General features: G+C 39.7%; 1 protein-coding gene across 1 annotated transcript; it reads right to left on the minus strand.

Moving 5' to 3' along the window:
* Nucleotides 1-232: 232 nt before the first annotated feature.
* Nucleotides 233-14,573, minus strand: LOC145455373 (plastin-2-like). The gene is made up of 16 exons (XM_080333339.1): nucleotides 14,431-14,573; nucleotides 14,101-14,183; nucleotides 13,531-13,599; nucleotides 13,301-13,465; nucleotides 12,695-12,792; nucleotides 12,509-12,605; nucleotides 11,131-11,296; nucleotides 10,266-10,341; nucleotides 9,784-9,964; nucleotides 6,843-7,041; nucleotides 4,897-4,975; nucleotides 4,731-4,831; nucleotides 3,112-3,259; nucleotides 1,721-1,844; nucleotides 1,413-1,537; nucleotides 233-601 (listed from the first exon to the last, which is right to left on the minus strand). Exons 1-16 carry the CDS (start codon nucleotides 14,531-14,533, stop codon nucleotides 454-456), a joined length of 1,962 nt encoding a protein of 653 aa, XP_080189465.1. The 5' UTR covers nucleotides 14,534-14,573; the 3' UTR covers nucleotides 233-453.
* Nucleotides 14,574-21,792: the final 7,219 nt, after the last annotated feature.

A 21,792-nucleotide genomic window follows, 5' to 3' on the forward strand; every position in this document is an offset into this window, starting at 1 on the left:
GGCGATTAAGCCAAGTCATCAAGATGTACAATACGCAAACTGATACAACAGCTGGACTCCATTTCATAGTAATTTTACAAAATTCGCGACCTTCAATCTGCTGAGTACGATGCCACAAAAACGCATATCTTTCTGTACACTTGAAAGGCACATACAGAAAACGAATACAAACAAGGCTGGTTCAAGCATCCCGCTAATAAATTGCACAACAGCCATCGAGGCATCCTCGGCAGACAACGAGCATACTTTTAGGTTTGTAAAGCTAGTTCTTATATAAAATTATAGGTGAATGTGTAACGAAACGAACTTCGTTGGCCGTAGCGCGAAATAATTCTAATACTAGGACGAAGGTGTAATGCATCGGACATCACAATATGTCAATTTATGAAATTTGCATATCCAGTTTCATGAATCGGCATCAGTTAATATCAATACGCTTTTTTGGAATTGATCCTACACATTCTTTTGCTCCTCCAGCTGCATCGCCCTGGCCATGATGCAAGCAAACACGGTCATCACCATCTTATTGTTGACTTCCCATAGATCGTCAGGCAGAGCGTACACCCTCGCGCCAATCTTACGGGCCATTGAAATGGCGTATCTGTAATTGCGATTCAGTGGCTCAGTGGAAAAGTTTGAACCGACTCGGCTAATTACGGTTTTAGATCCAGGTGGATCATGAGCATGAAGGCAATTTCCACCAGTAAAAGCACTTGGGCAATTGAAGTCACAACTGCCAATTCATCTACCTGTATAATGAGGCACGGCCAAGAAATTCAGGCAGGGGCGTAAATGTCATCAGAGTCGACAAACTGCACCTATCATTGGCTTTAAAGTCTAGGGCTATTCGAGACTAAAATGATGCCAACGGAATCGCTGCTGGTAAAACGTCGTGGAAAAGTTAATTTTGCAACAGCCCAATGGAACTTGTTACATAAATTGCCAACTTGGGCTCAGCAGTTAACAATTTTACTAGTGGCAGACAATCAGCAGAATAGAGATTTAGTCAAAACGATGGAACGTATCGGGAAATGAGAGATGTTCCCTCGCAACCAATGGTCGCGGCCCGATTCCCGATTTGAAAAGTTTCATGGCCAACCTCTGTTAAGCCGGCCACTGGAGAAAGTCAGCACCTTCGCCAAGACCTACTGGTTGCCAAAAAAAGGATCAGCAGCGGGCAAGGGCCTACAGGTTGGAAACCTCTGAAACATGGCGCAACTTTGCCGTTCTCCTGCTACCTTTTAAAAAATGTGCCAGAAACCAGAAGACGCCAATTAAAATGGAATCTTAGTACCGTTTTAACAAATTCCCAAGAAAGTTTACACTCGTACTGCCCCTCACAAACAACAATCGACGATAGCTCGCAAAACACCAAAAAACACAATCCACACGGATTTCGGAGAAAAATTTACCGGGCATTGCTCATCTTCTCTTCATCATCGCTGCCAGGCTTGACGTTGGAGTAGTCAATTGTATCTGGGCCTCCGACGACGTCCACAAGATCGAGTACAACATGCGAAGTGGCAATGCTCTGATCCTGTAAATACCATGTGTAAAAATGAACAATACGGGGCATTGCGCAGCAATCCAGACGCAACATCAAACCGGTATGACAAAAGACAATCTAGTTCAAGTAAAAATATTGTATACATTCAAACACAGATTTCCAGATTCAACTTCATCTTTACCGGCACCAAGCCAGCCAAAGGGCGACACATACCTTGAACGACGAGATCTTTGTCGATTTTCCGGCGGCTTGCAGAGTTTCGTTGGTCCATTCGATGATGGCCTTTTCTCCGCCGCCTCCTTTCTCGTTCAATCCTTCCAGGATGCCAAGAGTATACCTGAACAAAGAGAATTCCAACATAAATGAAAACGCATCGGCCACGCTCGAAGTGAAGATTGGTAAGGTGTTGTATATGATCATCGCTTGGAAGTTAACTCAAAGACTACTGTGAAGTTTGAAGCTTGTTAGAAAACCAACAGAGGTGGTTAAAGCCGTCATTGTTGTTACTCGTGTGGAAGTAGCAACGCCATAAATTTCTATCAATTGCAAGTAGAGGTAGAGATAGTAAAGAAGTATTCAAGGCCTATTTTTGCCTAAAAAAACTTTTAAACTGTAGTGAAACTAAGAGTAGTCTAAAATCAAAAGACTTGAGGAATTGGTGTAGATAGGTAAAACCTAATCGAGTGTTATGAAAAAGTCGGTTGTGCCGATTCTTAGAAGGGGATGTAAAGTTGAGTCGGTGAGGAACAATCCGTTCACAGATTTGCTGACGGCATCATGTTTCGTGGGCCGCACAAAACAGCGTTCCGAGCCGTAGTTTGCCCACCCCTGTTCTAGTAGAATGTATATTGGCAGTTACAGCAAGTTGATAACATTCTAACTGACTAATCTTAAGGTCTGATGATCAATTTCAAAGTATATCTCGCCAATTAATCATCCATCAAACATTCGGAAACTACGGTTAAACTATCGCCTAGCGGTCGCATAAGGCTAACATAACCAAGGCGTCTCTTCCGGACTTATCAGGACAGGTTGCGTAAGAGCTTATGATCAACTGAATTGGAGGAAATGACATGCCGTGCGTTAGAGCGCGATCTCATGAGCAATCTGTAACGCGCCAGCGCGTAACATTTGAATGGAACAATATAAGAATATTCATAAGGTGACAGCTCTTCCTGTTGCAGTCTACTCGTGAAGTTATCGACCAATTCGATTCCTACCGACACAATTTGATATAACCGTGACAAAGGACAATTCTCTAGTGACCAATACAAATTGAAGTATTCAACAATGAATAAGTATGAATTAATCCCACAACAACAGCTCCAATCGGATTGCATTGGACAAGAACCAAGAAATTCTGGTGGAGTGCAGACTTGACTTGCATATCAAAAACTACGTTTACATCCCAGGATTATACTAGAATCTGTCTTCTCTTCCGATATGGTAAATGTAATATGGTTCAGACTTGAATCAAACTAGGAACGCACCTCAACATTTCAGATTTGACGACTTGCAACAAAAAATGAATCTCACAGTTCACTAATCCCTCGCCCCGGACTCATAATAGTACAATAATCGTTGCAAATTCGGCGAAAGCATACCCTCTCATGATTTGCCACGTGAGCGCAAGTGTAGAGGTCTGATTTCCCTCGTGGATGTCGTTACCGTCGATTCCCACCAAGCTGTACTTGAGCTCTTTGCCGACAGACACGACAGTTTGACAATTTTCTATTTTCTTCATTTTCCCGCCTGAAACAGCAAGAAATGGCAAAAATGCAGCTTCACTCGCTTGACCGTGCTTTAGGGATACTCCAACTGCTTTTAGCAAAAATTCAAAATTGGCTTACGTCCGTTATAACTCTCATGATAGAATTTTCACTTACAGTCACACAAATGTAATACGGTATACCTATAAACAAAATTCAGTTCTAACGGATCAGCAAAAGCAGTAAGCAAAATGTATCAGTTGTCAGTGTAGTCGCAGCTAGCAGGAGAATTGGCATGTTTAGTTCTTGTTAATAACTTGGTTTTAAAGTGGTGAGAGCGAGTTGAAGGCAGTGGTGAAGGCTTTGACTGGCCATACAGATGCGAAATCTATTTCCTTATAATATCATGTTTGAAAATGCTGACTTGCAGCTGCAATACAACGCTTATAGATTTGGTTTTGTTACAGATATAGCGTCGGACCCAACATCGAAAAGGTTCACAATCGGACCACCGTCCACCAGTGGAGGATACCTATCGTACTCTCTCGTTTCAAAGTCCTATCTGTTCATTACATCACATCATCTCTTGTGTATTGTATTGTGTGTCTTCAGCGGGTAAAAATGAAAAGATTGATTCAATTCTGACTTGATTTCATCAATGGCATTTAGACTACAAGTGATAGATACTGTTAAATCAACACTTAACAACTTTCTCCTAACATGCCACACATATTTACTCATGCTTTCATATAAGCACGAATATGGTGAACCAACCGGCTTAACTGGGTAGATGATATGATGGTATCAACCGCAACGCAGTTGCATTATAACACCAATTCGATTGATCACATTCCAGTGTTCATTACATCCTCATCGTATTATGGCAAATGTTGCTTATTATCAGGCATTGGACACCATGAAAAAAAATAACCTGCTGAAAAGTAGTCAGCCGGTAAACACAGGGAAAGCGATGCCTTTGAGATCAATCACTCATAACAAACAATCCAAACAGGATGATGAATAAACCCAGATAAACCTACGTCTCATGCGCGCGGAGGAAGTTACATCACCAGTTTTGCTTCAGGAGCATAAACTGTGGAAAATTGAAATACCGTACAAGCATGTTTCGGCCACAACTGTTCCAACAATATCGAAGGATATTGACTGTAATTCACATGACCAGTCCACGGCTAAGGAATCGTCAGGGAAGGCCTTCAAGCTTGATTAGGACGGCAAAAATCTTTTATTCGCGGTTTGGTATTCAAGATATATTAAATTTTGGGATTTCCTAATTTAAATGTCTGTGAGATTACCGGTTGTTACTGTGGATTTAACACGATTTAACACGCAGGACATGTCATAGCACACCGTTTCCTTATTATCGAACGGAATACAGCTTGGTAAAACACAATCTTGAATGCTGTGCCATGTGCTTTATAGGGGTCATTCTAACAAGCACTAGTCCGCAAACACACAGCATGACTGATTGAGCACATCTGCGAAATATGACTAACCGAGTTTCGGGAACGGTGGTTGGGTCATCTTCCTTTTCTCCATGACTCCGGGCTGGACTCGTTCGTAAAGTTGCGAAAACACAATCCCGTCGGTCAAGTCACTGAGAAAAAAATTCGGGAAATCAACAAAGACAGTTCTCTTTCTCGCGAAAGAATATTCACTCACTTGTAAATTCGGTTGACCCGCGGCGCCACGCCCAAGCTGTTCATCCAGTTGCGGTACGTCTTCTCCTCTCTGGTTTCAACTGAAAATACATCGACAGATGTTGAATTGGGTCATCGAATCAAACTAGAGGCACAGTAGCTAAGAAAACCATGTATGACAATATACAAAAATATGATGAATCATCATCTACCAAGACAAATAACCGCATGGATATCGCACCACAATGAAAATTGACTGTACCATAAACGGATGTTGCATTTGCATAGTCGTAAACTTACCAACGAGTTTACCATCTTTATAAAAACACGACTGTAAAGTTAACGACAGGAATGGCCTCACTTTGTAACTTTGCAGCGCATAAAGCGACTATGAACTGCGAGAGATCGCATCATATTTCAGTTCGAAAAGCACCTTTTTTAAAGCATAAATACCCGCTGAGGTTATCAACCTTGTTATCTAAGGTGAAAGGTACATTTCAGGGGTAAAGGAGCCGTCTTTTGATAAACAGATTAGTAATTTGAAACCATGATTATCTAATGACTCACTTTTAAGTAGAAAGAATATTTCAAGTTTCCAATTTCTTGTTATACATTAAAGGACAGAATGGGAATGCGAGACTATACCTAAGACCTAGCACCCGTTTCAAAGCGAGACCAAATACATATAAGCGGAGATCACTTCCTTATTGGAATCGATAACACAGAAACACTATACGCACACCAAAGCGATATTAGTGTCGCCAGCAGTAGTGAGATCAGTGAAGGGGAAAATCACCCAGATGCTCTGAGCCGACAGTGTGTTTAAAGCACAGGCCTGCCCATCATTAACAAAAGAAAGGTAAACAGTGCGAATATGAGAATAGCTGTCAATAGATTCAAAGGATGGATGGGTGAGGGAAATTTCTAAAGCAACCACACGTTGGCATTGATATATGTTATACATGGGAAGTGGTGAATATTACATTCAAATCCCTGGTTCACGGCAGCAGCTCCAAAGGCAAAGCAGTGTTTTTCGATCATGACAGTAAGCATCAAAATATTTTGCACTTGACAGCCCCATTTCAAACAAATTTTATTGCTGCTAGTAACCCCAAGACTAGTCAGTGACAAGGTCAACTTTAATACCCTCAAAACTTTCATTTTCAACAGTATTTGATACTTGAATGCTGGTGATATCCGTGGAACAGATTCAACAACAGAAACAAGTTTTCAAAAATGAATTTAATAAATCTGTCGCAAGGCTACGCAATTTATGTACATGTACACGAGGAACGTATTTTTGTCAACAGTCCTCGGTCACATTATCGGCTATTCCAAGATATATTTTGTGATCCTGTTTTCTATCAACAAGTCACTTTCATTTTCCACGATTAGGCTACATAGCTTTTTGAAATCGGCCCCTATATGGAACTTTTTTTTGCGCAGGCGAGATTGTACGTGTATTTCCACGCGAACCTGGGCAGGACATATAATATAGATAGAGCTAAAGCGGTCAAAATAGTCATAGTTGTTACTAAATACGAGTAGAATTAACGCAGTACATTTTTGCTCGATTACGAGTAAAAGTAGCAATTCCCGATGTCTCAAACTACTTCAAGTGAGAGTACCAAAATGAAAGATCTGAAAAGTATTAAAGCAAATAGTTTCTAAAAGTAGATTTGACCCAGGCTTCGTATACTCATGGCAGTTAATCGGTGTAATCGGTGTAAGATGCAAGAAAATTACTGACGTGATAAGTAGTTACTGTATATATATGTTCAGCAGTTACTGTGATGGCTATTTTCACACATTAAATTTTCAAAAATACAACCTGTTAAAAGCGAGTAGTTCTGCCAAAAAACTAGTCGAGTAAAATGGAAGCAGTCAAAAAACAGAACCACCCTTGTAATTATAACATAGAAGTAGTCAAAACCTACTTGAATGCGCGGCACAGCCACGCGATCTCACCGATAATTTCTTTTTCTCCGGTATCTTCCAGAGCGGGATACGTATTGAACAAGTTGGCTACAAAGGCGAGGTTCAGCTTGGAGTTTCCCTTCGCCACGTCGTATTCGGTAACGAAAGCGCGGCACTTGATCTTGTCCGCCTCGTTCAGCATGTATTTGGCGCGTTGCACCATTGAGTCTTTGTCATCCCCGGGGTGTTTCTGTACAGAGACACACCGGGTTCACATACTATTGTCAATTACTTTTGAAATTGCAAACTTCATCCTAGCGACTAGGGCTGGGCAAAATCGAGTACCTGAGTGATTCGATTCTGAATCACGTAATATGCTTCGAGTCGAGTCGAGTAATCGAGTATCACTCCTTATGATGTCACAAGAGAATGTACCATGTCAAAGTTCAAATATGTACCTTTTATGTCACCACAAAGAACATAATGCCTGTTATCCATCACATTAAATATACTTCGGTATTTTTTTCGACCATACCGATTTCATTGCACTTTTTGACAATGTTGTTGGATAATCATGACTTCAGAAATGTGTTATTTCCAGTAACGTTCGCAGCTTTGTACCATGCCTGGTATGTTGCGACACGGCCGATCAAGGTTTCAGGACTTCCTCAGTAGATCAATAGTATCAAAACTATAATTCTCGTTAGTAAAAATAATTTTCAGTTGTGTGGGGCGTATACTTTCAGTACCGTACTCGAAAAAATCGTCTTTTACTACTCGACTCGAATCATTGAAATTAATACTCGATTCAGATTCGAGTACTCGAATCATTGTGCCCAGCCCTACTAGCGACCAACACAAAATGACTAAAGACAAAAAATAAGCCTTACAAGGCAGGCTATTTCTGCACCTTCCTTGTCCAGCGGCATATGCACACTGTGCACGAGCATAGAGATGTTCAAATATGATTTTTATTTTCAAACCGTACTGGCTAATCGATAAAATAGTTACGTCACCTAAAACAAACTGCACACCAAATTTGGTGCAATTCCAGCCTATAAAGGCATTGCTGTAAGAAAAAAAAAGTTTTGGATTTATTTAATAACTATAAAAAACCTTCAAATTGTACTGGCTACCCCATGAAATTGTAAGGTTGTCTGAAAAAAAACGATGCACTACAATTTTGACTCAATTCGAACCGGTAGAAGCGAAGTTATTGATGTTCAAAATTTGAAATTTCAAATCATAGTATTTACGGTGGGTAGATCTATACTGAATAATTGAAGAATTTGCCACCGTAATACTATATTTTCCAAATCCAAAATTTAGCACCCCAATAACTTCGCTTCTACGGGTTGAAACAGAGCGAAACTTCTTGTGCATCGTTTGCTCAGGAAACCTGACAATTTCATGGGGTAGCCAGTTGAAGTTGAAAATTTTATATTTATTTTTATTAAATAAATCCAAAACATTATTCTCTTATAGCAATGCCTCTATAGGTTGGAATTGCACCAATATCGGAGGTGTGCAGCGTCTTTTTTAGGTAACCTAACAATTTTATCGAGTAACCGGTACAATTTGAAAAAAGTCATTTTTGAACATCCTTAATACACAGATCATGTGCAATTGTGCATGTTTATCATTCATTGCTGAGCTACACAAGCCCGTGTAAATTCCGGAAAAACATCAAGGACAGAAATAGGAAACGTCTTATTTCTAATATATTCCAAACTCACGCAATTATCGAAAACATATTCGGTTACCGTCAATTTGGCCCAATTTTTTTCTGGCAATATCCCTCTTGGAAGTGATCCAAACATATCCAAAAACTATTTTCTACTTTACAAAATCCGAAGCGTAAAAAGTAAGAGCAAAACCCACTCTGACAAAGTCATTCGTTACTGACCGCAACCTTATTCGCAACACAAACAGAGAAGGGCTGCCAAAATAGATTTCAGGATGACGAGATTTAAATCGGTCAATAGACAGATGTTCACGTATCACAATAGTCTGCAGCTAAACGATTTAGGTGTCGGTAAAGCTCGCATGTATGTGCGCCTCCCAGATGGGGTGAATTCCATTGTAGTAGTATTTACACGTACACACGGCACGAGTGGCACGACATTGTACCTCTCAATTACATTGACAAAATAGTTTGAGTGCACGGACACGGTAGTCATAGTATTCACAAGGAACATATTTTTATTTGACCAGTCCCCGATTCAAGCGCGAAAGCAGCTGTTTAAACACCAATTTTTTTTTCAGTTTCAATTTTAATCCACAGATAGCAATGACACGAACACGACACCGTCCGTCCATATATGCCATTTAATATTTTCATATGTCAAATCAAAGCAGTTGACTAAACTCCCTGACTACTTCACAGACCGCATTCCACGAATACCTCGAGTAACCTCAAGGATTTTAATATGGCGATAACTCAAAAGTGACAGTAACTGTTATCTCATACCGGTAAGCGTTTTTGAAGTTGACACAAGCAGCAAAGCAATTGCTGACAATGCAAGACTACATATTACTGGTGTCATTGCGCCAGTGCAACCAATAAAGTGACAGACACAGTAAGCTGTACAAATATTTGCCTGTCAGAACAGAAACCACCGACAAACTGAGTGTTGCCAGAAACGACTTGCTGGAAATTAATTTGTGTGTCGGAGTTCGGGGATTTAACCAATTTGTTTACCATTGCTTGCGGTAGGAAGAACTCAAAATATCATGATAACGCTATCTATGTTGACACTTGATGGCTTGATCGAAAACTGAGAAAGATGGATATGCCGACATCGACACTGGCATTTGTGAAGTATCTCTTATAATCATTTTATAATGAAAGAAGTCAATCTATGACGCACTCGCCACTATTACATGCCAGCCAGTTTCTCAATGCACATGGGCTATACATTACACATCTTCATTCATTTCTGGCTGGCAACTTCAGAAAATTTCGAAAAATCGTACCGCACAATAGACTTACATTCATGTCGGCGAGGATCATATCGTTGGAAAGGTCGTCCTCTTGCTCCGGCTGAATTTGCTCGAGCAGGCATAGGTAGGCGTAAGAGTCCTTGATGTCGCCGCTGAAATTTGTGATTTCTTTTCCGCCTTTCGGCGAATTCTTGTATTTGGCAGACTTCTCCAAATGGTAATTCATCCACCTGCGCGAAACGGAAACCGTTTTTTGACAGAGACATTAATTTACCAATGTTTTACCAAATGGTCAGGTATTTCATGCAGTCGATTTTCAAATTTCTGCGCTCTCACACAGTCATTATACAAGTACATATGAAACAAATAATCCAGAAGATATTTATATGCACAGTTGCAAAACTGTGAGGACGGTATATTTTTCACGGTCCTGATTTCAAAATTCATTAATTTTCCTCCACAACGACATACTTATATGGCATCATAAGCACAATGTACAAGGGCGGTCCAGGTCAGCTAAGCCAAGATTACCTGAGAAGCAGTTGCTCGGGAGGCAGATTCATGAGATCTTCGAGTTCCTCCCCTTCGCGAAGTAGAACGGCAAGAGCTAGAAACAGAATCATAAGGTTAGGTCTCGCTACATTACAGTAGATTGTCGTTCCAACGATCAAATTGCTACACTCAGAATCGGGCAAAACGTGATAAGGAAAACCCCCAGTACGGGTGATAACGTTTTGATTCCGAGGAATCCTATTCAGAATTGTGTATCCAAATTCTGCTCAGGACAGCAAACATAGAAACAGATGACACTTCAAAAATAGGGATTATGAATACATGCTTTTTGAGCTAGGTGCATGCTATCAATGTTGAGTTCACTCAATCGTGAATAGCACGATAGCTAGCGGTGATAACGCTTTTGTTGCTGTTGAAAATACTTGACCAGTGAAAGACTAGTGAGATTCCTGTGGCGACCCAGATTCCAGAATCATCAGAAAATAATTTACATCAATTAGGAGAAAAGCAAACTTATTAACAACGGATTAGAGGCGGTTTAAGAATTTGTAACAACATCAAATTTCAGTCCCTATTACCGTTGGCATTATCTGAGCGTCTGTCAACAACATTGAGGAAATACATACCACTATACAAATATTTATTGGTAAGACTAGGATTACTCTGAGGACTACTTCTACAAGACCCGTCAAACACTCGATACGATCTACATAGACCAAATAAGTTACAAGAAACAGAATGATCACCTGCAGTAACAAATCGTTAGGAGGTAGTTGGCTAAACAGAGTCAATAAAAGTTTCCATGTATAAACTCTCAACACAAATTTGAAGCAAGCACGCTGATCTCGCAGAATGGAGCCGCACAAAATACTACAGGCCTTACCTGGCGTCCTGGATAAATCGAAGGCAGCGAAGAGTCCGATTCTAATAACTTGCCACAGCAGACCGAGAACCAAATGAGCCCGCATTGCTTTCAAGTCGTTGGCATCAATGTTCACGATGCTACAACCGATAGCGGACGCCGAATTGAGAGCGAGATTCAGGTTCTCCTACAACACATATGTAGAATTGATTGCACGATCACAGTCATATAGGTCAACAGATGGACTAACCAAGAGAGCATTGATCTGAACTTTTGGCAATGACATGTCAATTAAGCGAGTTTGAATTTGCGTAGGGGACAGATTGTGAGGGTTAAGTAAACAAATAACCATATTACTAGTGTTGGAAAAATAAATATTGCGGAAAAATTGCCGACTTTGCCGTAATGACCGCACTTGATTGTAAGACTTGCATCTTTTATGCAAAGTTCACTTTGTCTAAGACAGCACAAATGGCATAACTATGTGTCTTATACATACAAGTAATTACTGCAGCGTATGAAGGATCAGGAATGTACATGAATGGCAGTGTGTGACTGTAATAGAGAAAGAATACAAAATCATAAAGTCATCCGACCAAAGAAACTGCAACAAACGAAATACTTCCTTACTGGAACAAAACCTAGTTGAGGGCTCGGTGTAAAATTCTACATATTCAATGCAGTGAAGTCTGTCTGAACCACAACAAAGTGTAGAAACATCCACCCGCGCAATAACTTCAACAGACCAGACCTGTGACAGCACAACACGGGAAGTCCACTTCAAATCAAGCGTAGCGTGGAAACATATTCACGTCAAAATCGCATGAAGCACGCCGTTGTATCGTGTATGCATCCGCAGAATCACAATACACAGCATGGCACTTCCTAACCTTAACCAGGAAATCCTCGTGTCAAAGTGACGGGTTGACTGAATTGCGTGCATTATCGAGTCAAATGTGTTGTGAAATATCCTCACTCACAGGGCGCCTAATAGCCATGATACATAAACTTGAAATCGCAATCACAATAATGCAAATTACGCACTAACGGATTAGTTCATTCTCCCACATTGTGAAAATACAATATGAAAGGAGTAGTATACTGAATTATACTTTTGTGTACGAGAAGAAAAACACAATTATTAATAGTGTTTTCATAAGCAAAGGTTTTAAGTCAGACACAAAGTTTAAATACGGAATCAGTTCTGTTTGATAAAGGACTGCCTCAGTCATAATTATATAGCAGAAAACTTTAAAAATACAAATTAGTGGATTAGTTCCGCAATTGAAATGGACTTGTCGCCTTGAACTAACACTACAGCTAAGGTTGTTCTAAGCAATACCCCAACACGAATAGCCGAGTATATTTCCTGCTACAACAAGACATCGTGTCGGCATACCTGATCCCTGTGAATTTGTACGGCCCTGTTCGGACTCTTCTTTTTGTTGATGGCTCTCTCGTCGATCGTGTCTTTCTGGGATAAGTTGATCATTTTACTGTGAACATTTGGAACGTAGTCAACATCGAATGTTGGCGAGCGACCAAAGATCGCGACAGGTAAGTGAAAGTGGAATTCTCATCGTACCATAAAATGATGCCGTCTGTAAGAGCGTTGAAAAAGTTTTCCTCGCTTGGATCGATCGGAAGGCCGTGATGTTTTAAGTCCGGGTCGTCTTTCAAATTCTAAAATATTGCACATACTTCACACAAAATATATATTATATATGAGGTTACAGACTTACAGGCCTAAGCATGGTGCCAGTGACACCACGCATATGTGATATCTTATAACATTTGGGTTACCGGTATACTTCAAGTGACCGGCATTCCTATTGTTCAAATGGATAATATCAATGACCATGTTCATAAATAACTTGAAGTAAAAAAAACATAACGTAGATTCCCACTTTCATATATTCAATTGTTTATTTTTCGGGATAAACCAGCTGTATAGTTTTGTGTTCCACGGTATATATTTTCCAAGATATGTAAGAGAAAATATCAAATTTTAATTTCAATAGTAAAACGAGATTACCAAGCTTTTTGGGTTATCTACACCTACAACTCACATGAGATAAACATGATAAGACATAAATTTTGGAAGAAGAATGCTGTGGCTTTATGGAAACTATCAAAATGGTCATTCCGAATGCTGCTAACCCTCCGATATGATAGATTCAACGTAGGGTACCTGGTTGATCCAGTTACAGAACGCAACCATTTCTTCCGACGAGTAACTATGCGTAGTCCCTTCCACGGTGGAATGGCCACCTTTAGTAACAATCTCTTTGGTGGCTTTCTTGACCGCTACCTTGAAGCCTTCCGCAACTTGGTCGCTGCAAAGTTCTCCATACAGCTATAACCGAAACAATGTTAATGTCAATGTGCATAATTTGAATATATTAATTAAGAGCAACTTACTGCGGCGAATTCAGCGGGACTCAGTTTATTGTCGTTGTTTCTATCGAGCTTCTGCATGGCATCTCTGATCTGCAAAATTGAGATGGCAACGTCAAATGAATTTATTACCGCTGAAGTAAAAATGCGAGCACGAGAGCAGTACTGTAATTATTTCGAAAGTTCTACAAATTTTACAATATATTATGTCAAACAGAGAAAGCAATTCTCATCAGTAGCACGTCTTTGATCGGTGCTTAATATACGCTTCAATTTTACAGAGACACCTCACAACAAGCTTGATGCCTGCGAAATTTGTATTTGCAAATTGCAATATCATATTTTAGTGTACAAATCCTAGCTTAATTCCTGTACTGCTAAGTTGTTGCATTTTGAATCATTCCGTACTATGATTCAAATGGAAAACATTGAAAACAACTCCGATGAGATCACTATTTTGTCAGGTCATGTAATTGATCATCATCGTGAATCACTGCCAGGAGACAAAAATATGCTAGTCCTAGCCGGTTTCGCTTCTAGTCCTAATATGGAAAAGAAAATGTATTAGCCGACTGATAATGAAGATACGATTACCTTATATTGTGCTGGTGATTTGCCAATGGCTTCAAATGCAGAACGAACTTCATCAACTTCGAGAAAGCCATTTCTGTTACTATCTACAAAATGAAACAACAATGTAATTGTCAAATAGGCAGGAAAGCTGTAATTCGGTTTGCTAGCTGAAAATTGTAGTCATCTTCTGAAAAGTAAAAATTCAACGGAGGAATTCCCCAAAATATGTCGATATGAATCAGCACATTTCTTTTAGAAATGTACTATTTGCACATCCATGAAGATAGTATTGTGACTTAACCATAATGCAAACATTTGTCAGTTCACACCTAGATGCTTTATTGCACTTACCGACAGCCACGAAGCTTTCGATAACTTTCTCCTTATCTTCTTGCGAGATGGAGACAGATTTCAGCTGTTCCTCAAGACCGGCAATATAATCCTGGTCAGACATCTCTCCAAATTAAAACTTATGAAACTATGTCTTATATATGCTGTAAAGACACACATCAAGAGCATCAGTCATGACACGGAGTGGACCTGACTTGGTAATAGGTCTTCAATCGCCAACTTGATCACAAATATAAATCCAGTTGCTACGTTACAAATCTACACCTCCATTTATTGCCTACATAGCTTATTCAATGTTCCTTTTTCGGATCGACGAATTGTCCGTAAGCATGAAAAATGCCGCAATAAAAAAAGGTGTGATCTAAATGAGCTACGTATTCCCTCCAGGCATCAAGAAGAATCTGACTAAAAAAGGAGTAATTGCTTTAAATATGTGCAAAATTAGAACTTACTTCACAGCAAGACAGTGCAATTTCCAAAACACACTGGCTCCTGTCATTATAAACGGGTAGAATAAAAAGAAAGCTTGAATTAGGCAAACCTCCATTCCGTTCATAACAGGTGCATCAAATTCTATAAACTGTATAGTGAGGATAGAGGAAGCAAGTCTTGAAAGACAGGATATATAACCAACAACTGGCAAGTCATGCTCTTCCACACTTTCACACAGGAAGAACAAATTTCTGTAAGTTGAAACCATCAAAAGCTACAGTTTGAATTCCAATACAAAGGCTAGCTTATTTTGAGTAGGAGTAGGCCTACATGCTATTGAGTTTGTTTAAAATTTCCACTTGTGTTGCAAAATATTTTCCCATCTCATCAAAATTATTATAGCTTTGACTCAGAGAGCTGACCATTCATCTGCCACTGCTGAATTCGTCTGACTCGTATGGGCCTAGCATCTGAGAGATATTTCACTGATACACAGATTTATAATATCCATCCAGTCAAATTACCAAAATATCACGCCTTAGTGAGATTCGGAACTCATAACAATATTGCAATAAATCATAACTCATCTGCGATGAAAGGCAATTTCTGTAAGACAGATGAACACTGCAGAGGGAAGTGACAGGTAGTGATATTTCATTATTTGAACCTGTCTTGAAAATATTTGTTGAATGGGCCCACGAGATGACAAAACAGCTTGAATTATGCTTCATACTATCATTGATGGATGAACAACAGAACATGGCTTCAATCTCAGTGGTCATTCCATGTCTAGTAATCCAGAAAAACAGCAAAATGTATCCCAACATCTGCGATTTTCATCAAAATTGGTATGCTATGCTTATACAGAATTTTTTTCTCATTTCAAAAAAACCAATTTTATAACAAAGCGGCCCTGGCCTACAGCAATTTCTAAGGGAGAATAACATCACTATATTCATAGTTTTACCAATCATATGGTAATATGAATAACAAGGACTCTCAACATTCAAGCTACATATGTATGATAATTAAGAGATTTTCACAAAGCAACCACTGCGTCAGGAAAATGTCAATTTCCTTCACATATAATGATGATCAACCCTATGTCACATTACACACAACATCAAGCGTTAATTACTGTTCAATAACGCAAGCTTGAAGCAAATGACGACATTTCCACAGGAGAGGAAAATATCCGATACATTGTTACGTAAATAACTGATATAATGACGTTTTGACAAATCTGTCATAATTGTCAAAAATCAGAATGAATATTTCGGAAGTAAAACATCAATATTGCACTCACAGATTACAATTTCGAGGATTTAGTCTGACAGGAAAAATTGAAAAAGGTTATGAGCAGAGATAGCAGCTATCGGCACCATGTTCGAGGGTGCTGGAGTCTAGTATGACAAAATGATAATGAATCCACCACCACGAAACAATGCAATTGTCAGTACTTAACTACTCATATCCAATTGAATTACAGATGATTTGCACTTAATTTTCAACAGCATGCCTTTTGCCGTATTGGATCACACCACTCACACGCACTCAACGGGGCGCAGTTAGTCCTTAGACTACTTACTATAAATTTATATTTCAAGTGGGAAAAACTTGGGTGCACCCAATCTACAGAAAAAACGATGGGTGTGGTGAAACTGTCACAAGTGGAAAATGAATTTTTTATCACAGTTAAGTCAAACTTGTTTCCAAATTGTGCTTTACTATACTTAACTGCAAACTCTTCGCATTATGCAGAAATAAATTTTGCAATCGAATATCTTCGAGAATTTGTCTTCAAATTGGTAAAGAAGGTATCATTATTACATACTACTATACCTGGTTTTTACTAGTTAATTACATATACTAACAATATCCCAAATAGAGTCATGTAGCCTATATCTTCGAAAACATTCTAAAATTCTCACATAGGGCTCTTGATAGCTAATATTTTTATGTCTATAGTAGCCTAATATCAACGATTATTGTAGTAGATTTCAACACCTTTGTCAACTCTCATAAAATTAGACAACATCTCAAGGCTTGATATTAATTATAATGTGTGATACTAATGCGACAATAAGCAACTGAGCAATATAACCAAAACTTGAACTGTGTTGAGCTGTGTTCTCAATGCCAGATAAACATTACCTTCACTATCAATGATTATTGGGAAGAAATCATTGTAAGGTGCTTCTAAATGTCGATACGGCGATAACAGATACAATTCATAGCCTAGAGCATAATTAGTAAACCAGCTCTTATCTAAAATTGCAAACGTATTTTACATTCAAGTTCAAGTGTCCAACCACTCGATGCTCATTTAATAATTCATTAGTTGCAACCTGACAGTGACAGATAGTAGCATATGATGGCACAACTATTTCAAACATAATCGTAATACGTATACTAACCACTTTTAAGAAATTGTCTATTCTCAGCGGCATTATATTTCGTAGCGAAGCCTACACATCTAAACCAAATTCGAATAAAAGCCAGACACTGATTCTTCGTCCAATTCAGTCGGTTTGGTATGCCTAGAATAGCAAATTCCGAAATTTTACCGTCAACCACGGCGCGCAAATGGTATCACTTTCGCACGACCTGATCACGACGAAAGGCGCCGAAGCAGCGATCACCTGCAACTATACTATACTGCAACACCTCAACCACCTGCTAAAATACGGCAATCGTAACGCTACTCCGCTTCGCATCGCGTAATCGGAAGCCGACGAAGGACTGAAATCATATCGGCACCGGCCGACTTATCGCCTGATTGGGCGTGGAGGCCGAAACTAAACGGACGTACGCACGTCACGTCATTTTACAGAACTGAGTTGCGAGTGAATAACGTGCCTCTAGCCTTTTTAGGTAACAAATATAAATATGCAACAGTCGCAGCGCGAAGTTTAAAATGAAGGCTAAAATCTCTATTCCTGAATGTCAACGAGGTAGAAATATATCTCACCAATGTAAATGTACCGCATACATAATCAATGCACATAATATATTATATTACAATCATGATGACTCCGTTATTTGGTCCAGCTTAATTGATAAAGGTGAACCTAATCAAGGAATAATACAGGCATGACCTACCGTTGTACTATGGAGTGTGACCTAACAATGGGAAAACGGGAGTTTCCGTTCCATAGTCAGTCACGTTCGATAGTTGTACAAAACGATAATGATTTCTCAGTGATCGCCCCATCATGTTCTTGTCATTTAACATTTATCGCAAACTACCTCTATTTGAAAAAATTGATGAAAAAAATAATAACACAAACGAATGAACACTATCACCAACATCGCTATGCTGGAGATGGCGCAGTGGCAACAGAAATTCTCTCAAAACATATGACAATTAGACCTACTTGACAGCATAAGACAAGCGATCGAATTGGCCTAGGGCAGACGAGACCTGGGCAAAGTGCGGCCCGCGGAGCTATTCTGTGCGGCCCGCGAGAGGATGCTTGGAATTCAAAACATAAAACCTGCTTTTTTAATGTTGATACGTGGATTTAAAACCATAGGCTGTGTCAACTGGACAGGAATTTCGTTTAGCCTACTGTGAAGCCTGTTAATTAATACGCAACGATTACGCTGCCTACGTACCTCGCATGCGTAATCCAGATTCAAAATAAAGTCAATGCTTCAAAGTATGAGTAGCAATTAATGTCACAAGAAATCACTCTTTCCATATAGTTTAGTTCAAACTTTCTTTGTTGCCATTTGTCAGATTGTGCATTATACGTTCTGTGTTTCAAATTGTTAGTACGTGATACGTCTCCAAAGGTGTCCGTGTCCGGTCAATACCGAGAAAACCATTACCGAGAATGTCATTTCCGAGAATGGACACCACCGAAAATGGATATTACCGAGAATGGACACCACAGAGAATGGACATTACCGAGAATGGACACCAACGAGAATGGACATTACCAAGAATGCAATATTTGCAATGCAGGCATGTTATGCACATGAAGGTAGGGCTCTTCATTGTTTGTTTGTTTGTTTTATTAACGACATTGGCGCTTATCGCTCATAAGGTTATTTGCGCCCAACACGGTAATTGCATTAACACAATGTCTTTTGCGGTCTTGCTTCCTTTTTCTGGTCTGTAGCTGCCATCTTTCAAAAGTTCGGCTCTCTCTTCCTCTGGGCTTTTCAAGGCGCTGTATTTACAGCGGGATCGGCGATGAGGAGCCCAGATTAACCTCTTCATGGTAGGGCTCTTCAAAAATGACTTTTTTTCTCAAATCGTACTGGGTACTTGATAAAATTGTTAGGTTACCTAATTTAAGCCATACACACAAAAATTTGGTTCAATTCCATCCAGTAACCGCTTTGCTACAGGAGAAGAAAGTTTCTATTTTTTATACAAAAATAAATAATAAAAAATTTGAAAATTTTCTGTTTACCCCATGAAAGTGTTAGGCTGTCTATAGAAACGATGCTCACCAAATTTGGTTCAATTCCAACCAATGAAAGCGGAGTTATTGCCGTCGAAAAATTTGGATTTGAATAAAATAGTATTTACGGTGACCTATTCTTTGTTTATTTATTATAGTTGTGCTCACCGTAAATACTATTTTCTTCACATCCAAATTTTTCGACGGCAATAACTCCGCTTCCACTTGTTGGAATTGAACCAAATTTGGTGAGCATGGTTTCTATAGACAGCCTAACACTTTCATGGGGTGAGCAGAAAATTTTTAAATTTTTTATCATTTATTTTTATGTAATGAATAGAAACTTTCTTCTCCTGTAGCAAAGCGGTTACTGGTTGGAATTGAACCAAATTTTGTGTGTAGGTTTAAATTAGGTAATCTAACAATTTTATCAAGTAGCCATAGTACGATTCGAGAAAAAAAGTCATTTTTGAAGAGCCCTAATGAACAGGTCGTGTGTGTGCACCACGGCGTTGCCACATTCGTTATCGATGCTCAGGTATAAATTTCTCGACAACGTCAGTCTCAGTAAGCTATATTCTTGACATTGGCCATTCTCGGTAATGTCCATCCTCGGTGGTATCCATTCTCGGGGGCGTGGAAGCATCTGAAGGGGGCGCGAAACCGTTGTTAAATTAAAAAAATTTGCGCTAGGCGCGATTCACCCCTCAGCCCATAGTTGATGCTCTGTGTAGTGTCCGACTTTAATATTTCAGAATTCTCTCATCAACAGCCATCACCACTCACCAGGGCAAGTTTTTGTTGCAGTTAAATCCGTGGAAAGTTGCATTTATTTTTGAAAAAAGTTGCAGAAGTTGCAGTAAAAAAAAGGTCAACTTCCCAGATTGACTAAAAAAAAGGTCAATTTTCCGGCTCAGCTCCCGAAATACCCGTAAAAGCGTTACTTCGGTGCTGATTTACGGTGTTTCAGTCGAATTTGGCCGTGTATTTCACCAAAATCGAAAATACTTTCATGAAAAATCGAGAAAGTTGCAAAATGTTGCAAAAAGTTGCATGAACAAAATAAGGTTGCAAAAAGTTGCACGATAAGATTCATTCAAACAGCTTAAAACAGCATTCTACATATCTTACGAGTATTTAAGAAGCTTCCGGAAGCTGTAAAAAAAGTTGCAAAAGTTGCAAAAACTTGCCCTAGCCATCACCTTTCATGCTATCAAACTATCCGTTGGGATAGCTATATGTATTGCTCTTTTTAATATTTTGTGATATCAGGATAAGGGGGCCGCGGGGTGCGCGCAATTTTTCACTATCGTAATGGGGAGCGTGCATAAAAAAGTTTGAGAACTACACTGACGTTTTAAACGTCGCCAAATGCATCAACTGGGGCAATGAAATCATAAAATAATCCCATAAAATCAATATCTTCCGTGGCTTTGTCAACAATTTCGACGTGGACTTACAAGGGAATATAAGGTGGCGAGATAGCGCAGTGGTATAATCCGCGGCTGCAACACCAATGGGTGCGGGCTCGAGTCCGACCGAGGCCGACTTCTGAATTCCGATACCTAAGTGTTGGAGGTTTACCTAGGCTCCTCCTCGCCACCTCATCCGCGTCAGCGGTGTCTTACAAGAGCCTAGAGGTGGGCCGTGCTATAAGTCGGCAGTTACGGATATTAAGAAGAATATCGGCCTGGTGTAAATGACCATAGTAGTCGACAAACACCATGAATACCCTAAAAACAAACAAACCAAGGGAATATAAGAGAGAGAGAGAGAGAGATATGATATTCTTTCTCGCCTGCACCATCGAGATGCTTCGGCGACGGAGTTGCGATACGGCCCCATGAGGTCATCTAGTCTGCGCCCCCGTTTTTTTGTCTCCTCCATGCTATCCGTGATTGCTGAGCGCCTAGCAGGATAGCTGCGGATACCATTTTTCGAGTCTTTGGTATGACCCGGCCGGGGATCGAACCCACGACCTACCGCTCGAGAAGCCGGACGCATAACCATTACACTATCTCGCTCGGTATAAGCTCACGCCTTAACGATCTAGGCCAGACCGGACAATGTATTCGGCGACTGAGTGTTGATATTGAGCAGAGTGTAAAACGGGTTTCTTCTACTTGCCACCGACATTACCCCATTAACAAGTTATACAGCTTTCGCCAACACCCCAATCGCACGGATATGGTATTTAGGCTATGATATAATAAACATCTGAAGGCAAGATTAACCCCGTACATGCACCTGCTATATTTTTTAAGTCTGGCAACGATATCAATTTCATTGATTGGTTGAATAAGCATGTCTTGATGTTGTGTGATTATTGCGGATCAAGCTCACAGCAGAGAGTAACTATATATTCACAAACGGAAAGCTTGATATTTCGAGAAAACGTTTGTAACAATAAAAGCAAGTAATTTTTTTTCAGATTGTCAAGGTGCATGCTCGTTTAGTGTTGATTTGTTATGCTGCCAGCGCCATATATAGAGTGGCCCGCAGTTTCAATGCAATA

This window comes from Botryllus schlosseri, chromosome 14, assembly GCF_051294905.1.
Source record: "Botryllus schlosseri isolate E-star chromosome 14, Bs_hap1, whole genome shotgun sequence".
Classification (NCBI taxonomy): Eukaryota; Metazoa; Chordata; class Ascidiacea; order Stolidobranchia; family Styelidae; genus Botryllus; species Botryllus schlosseri.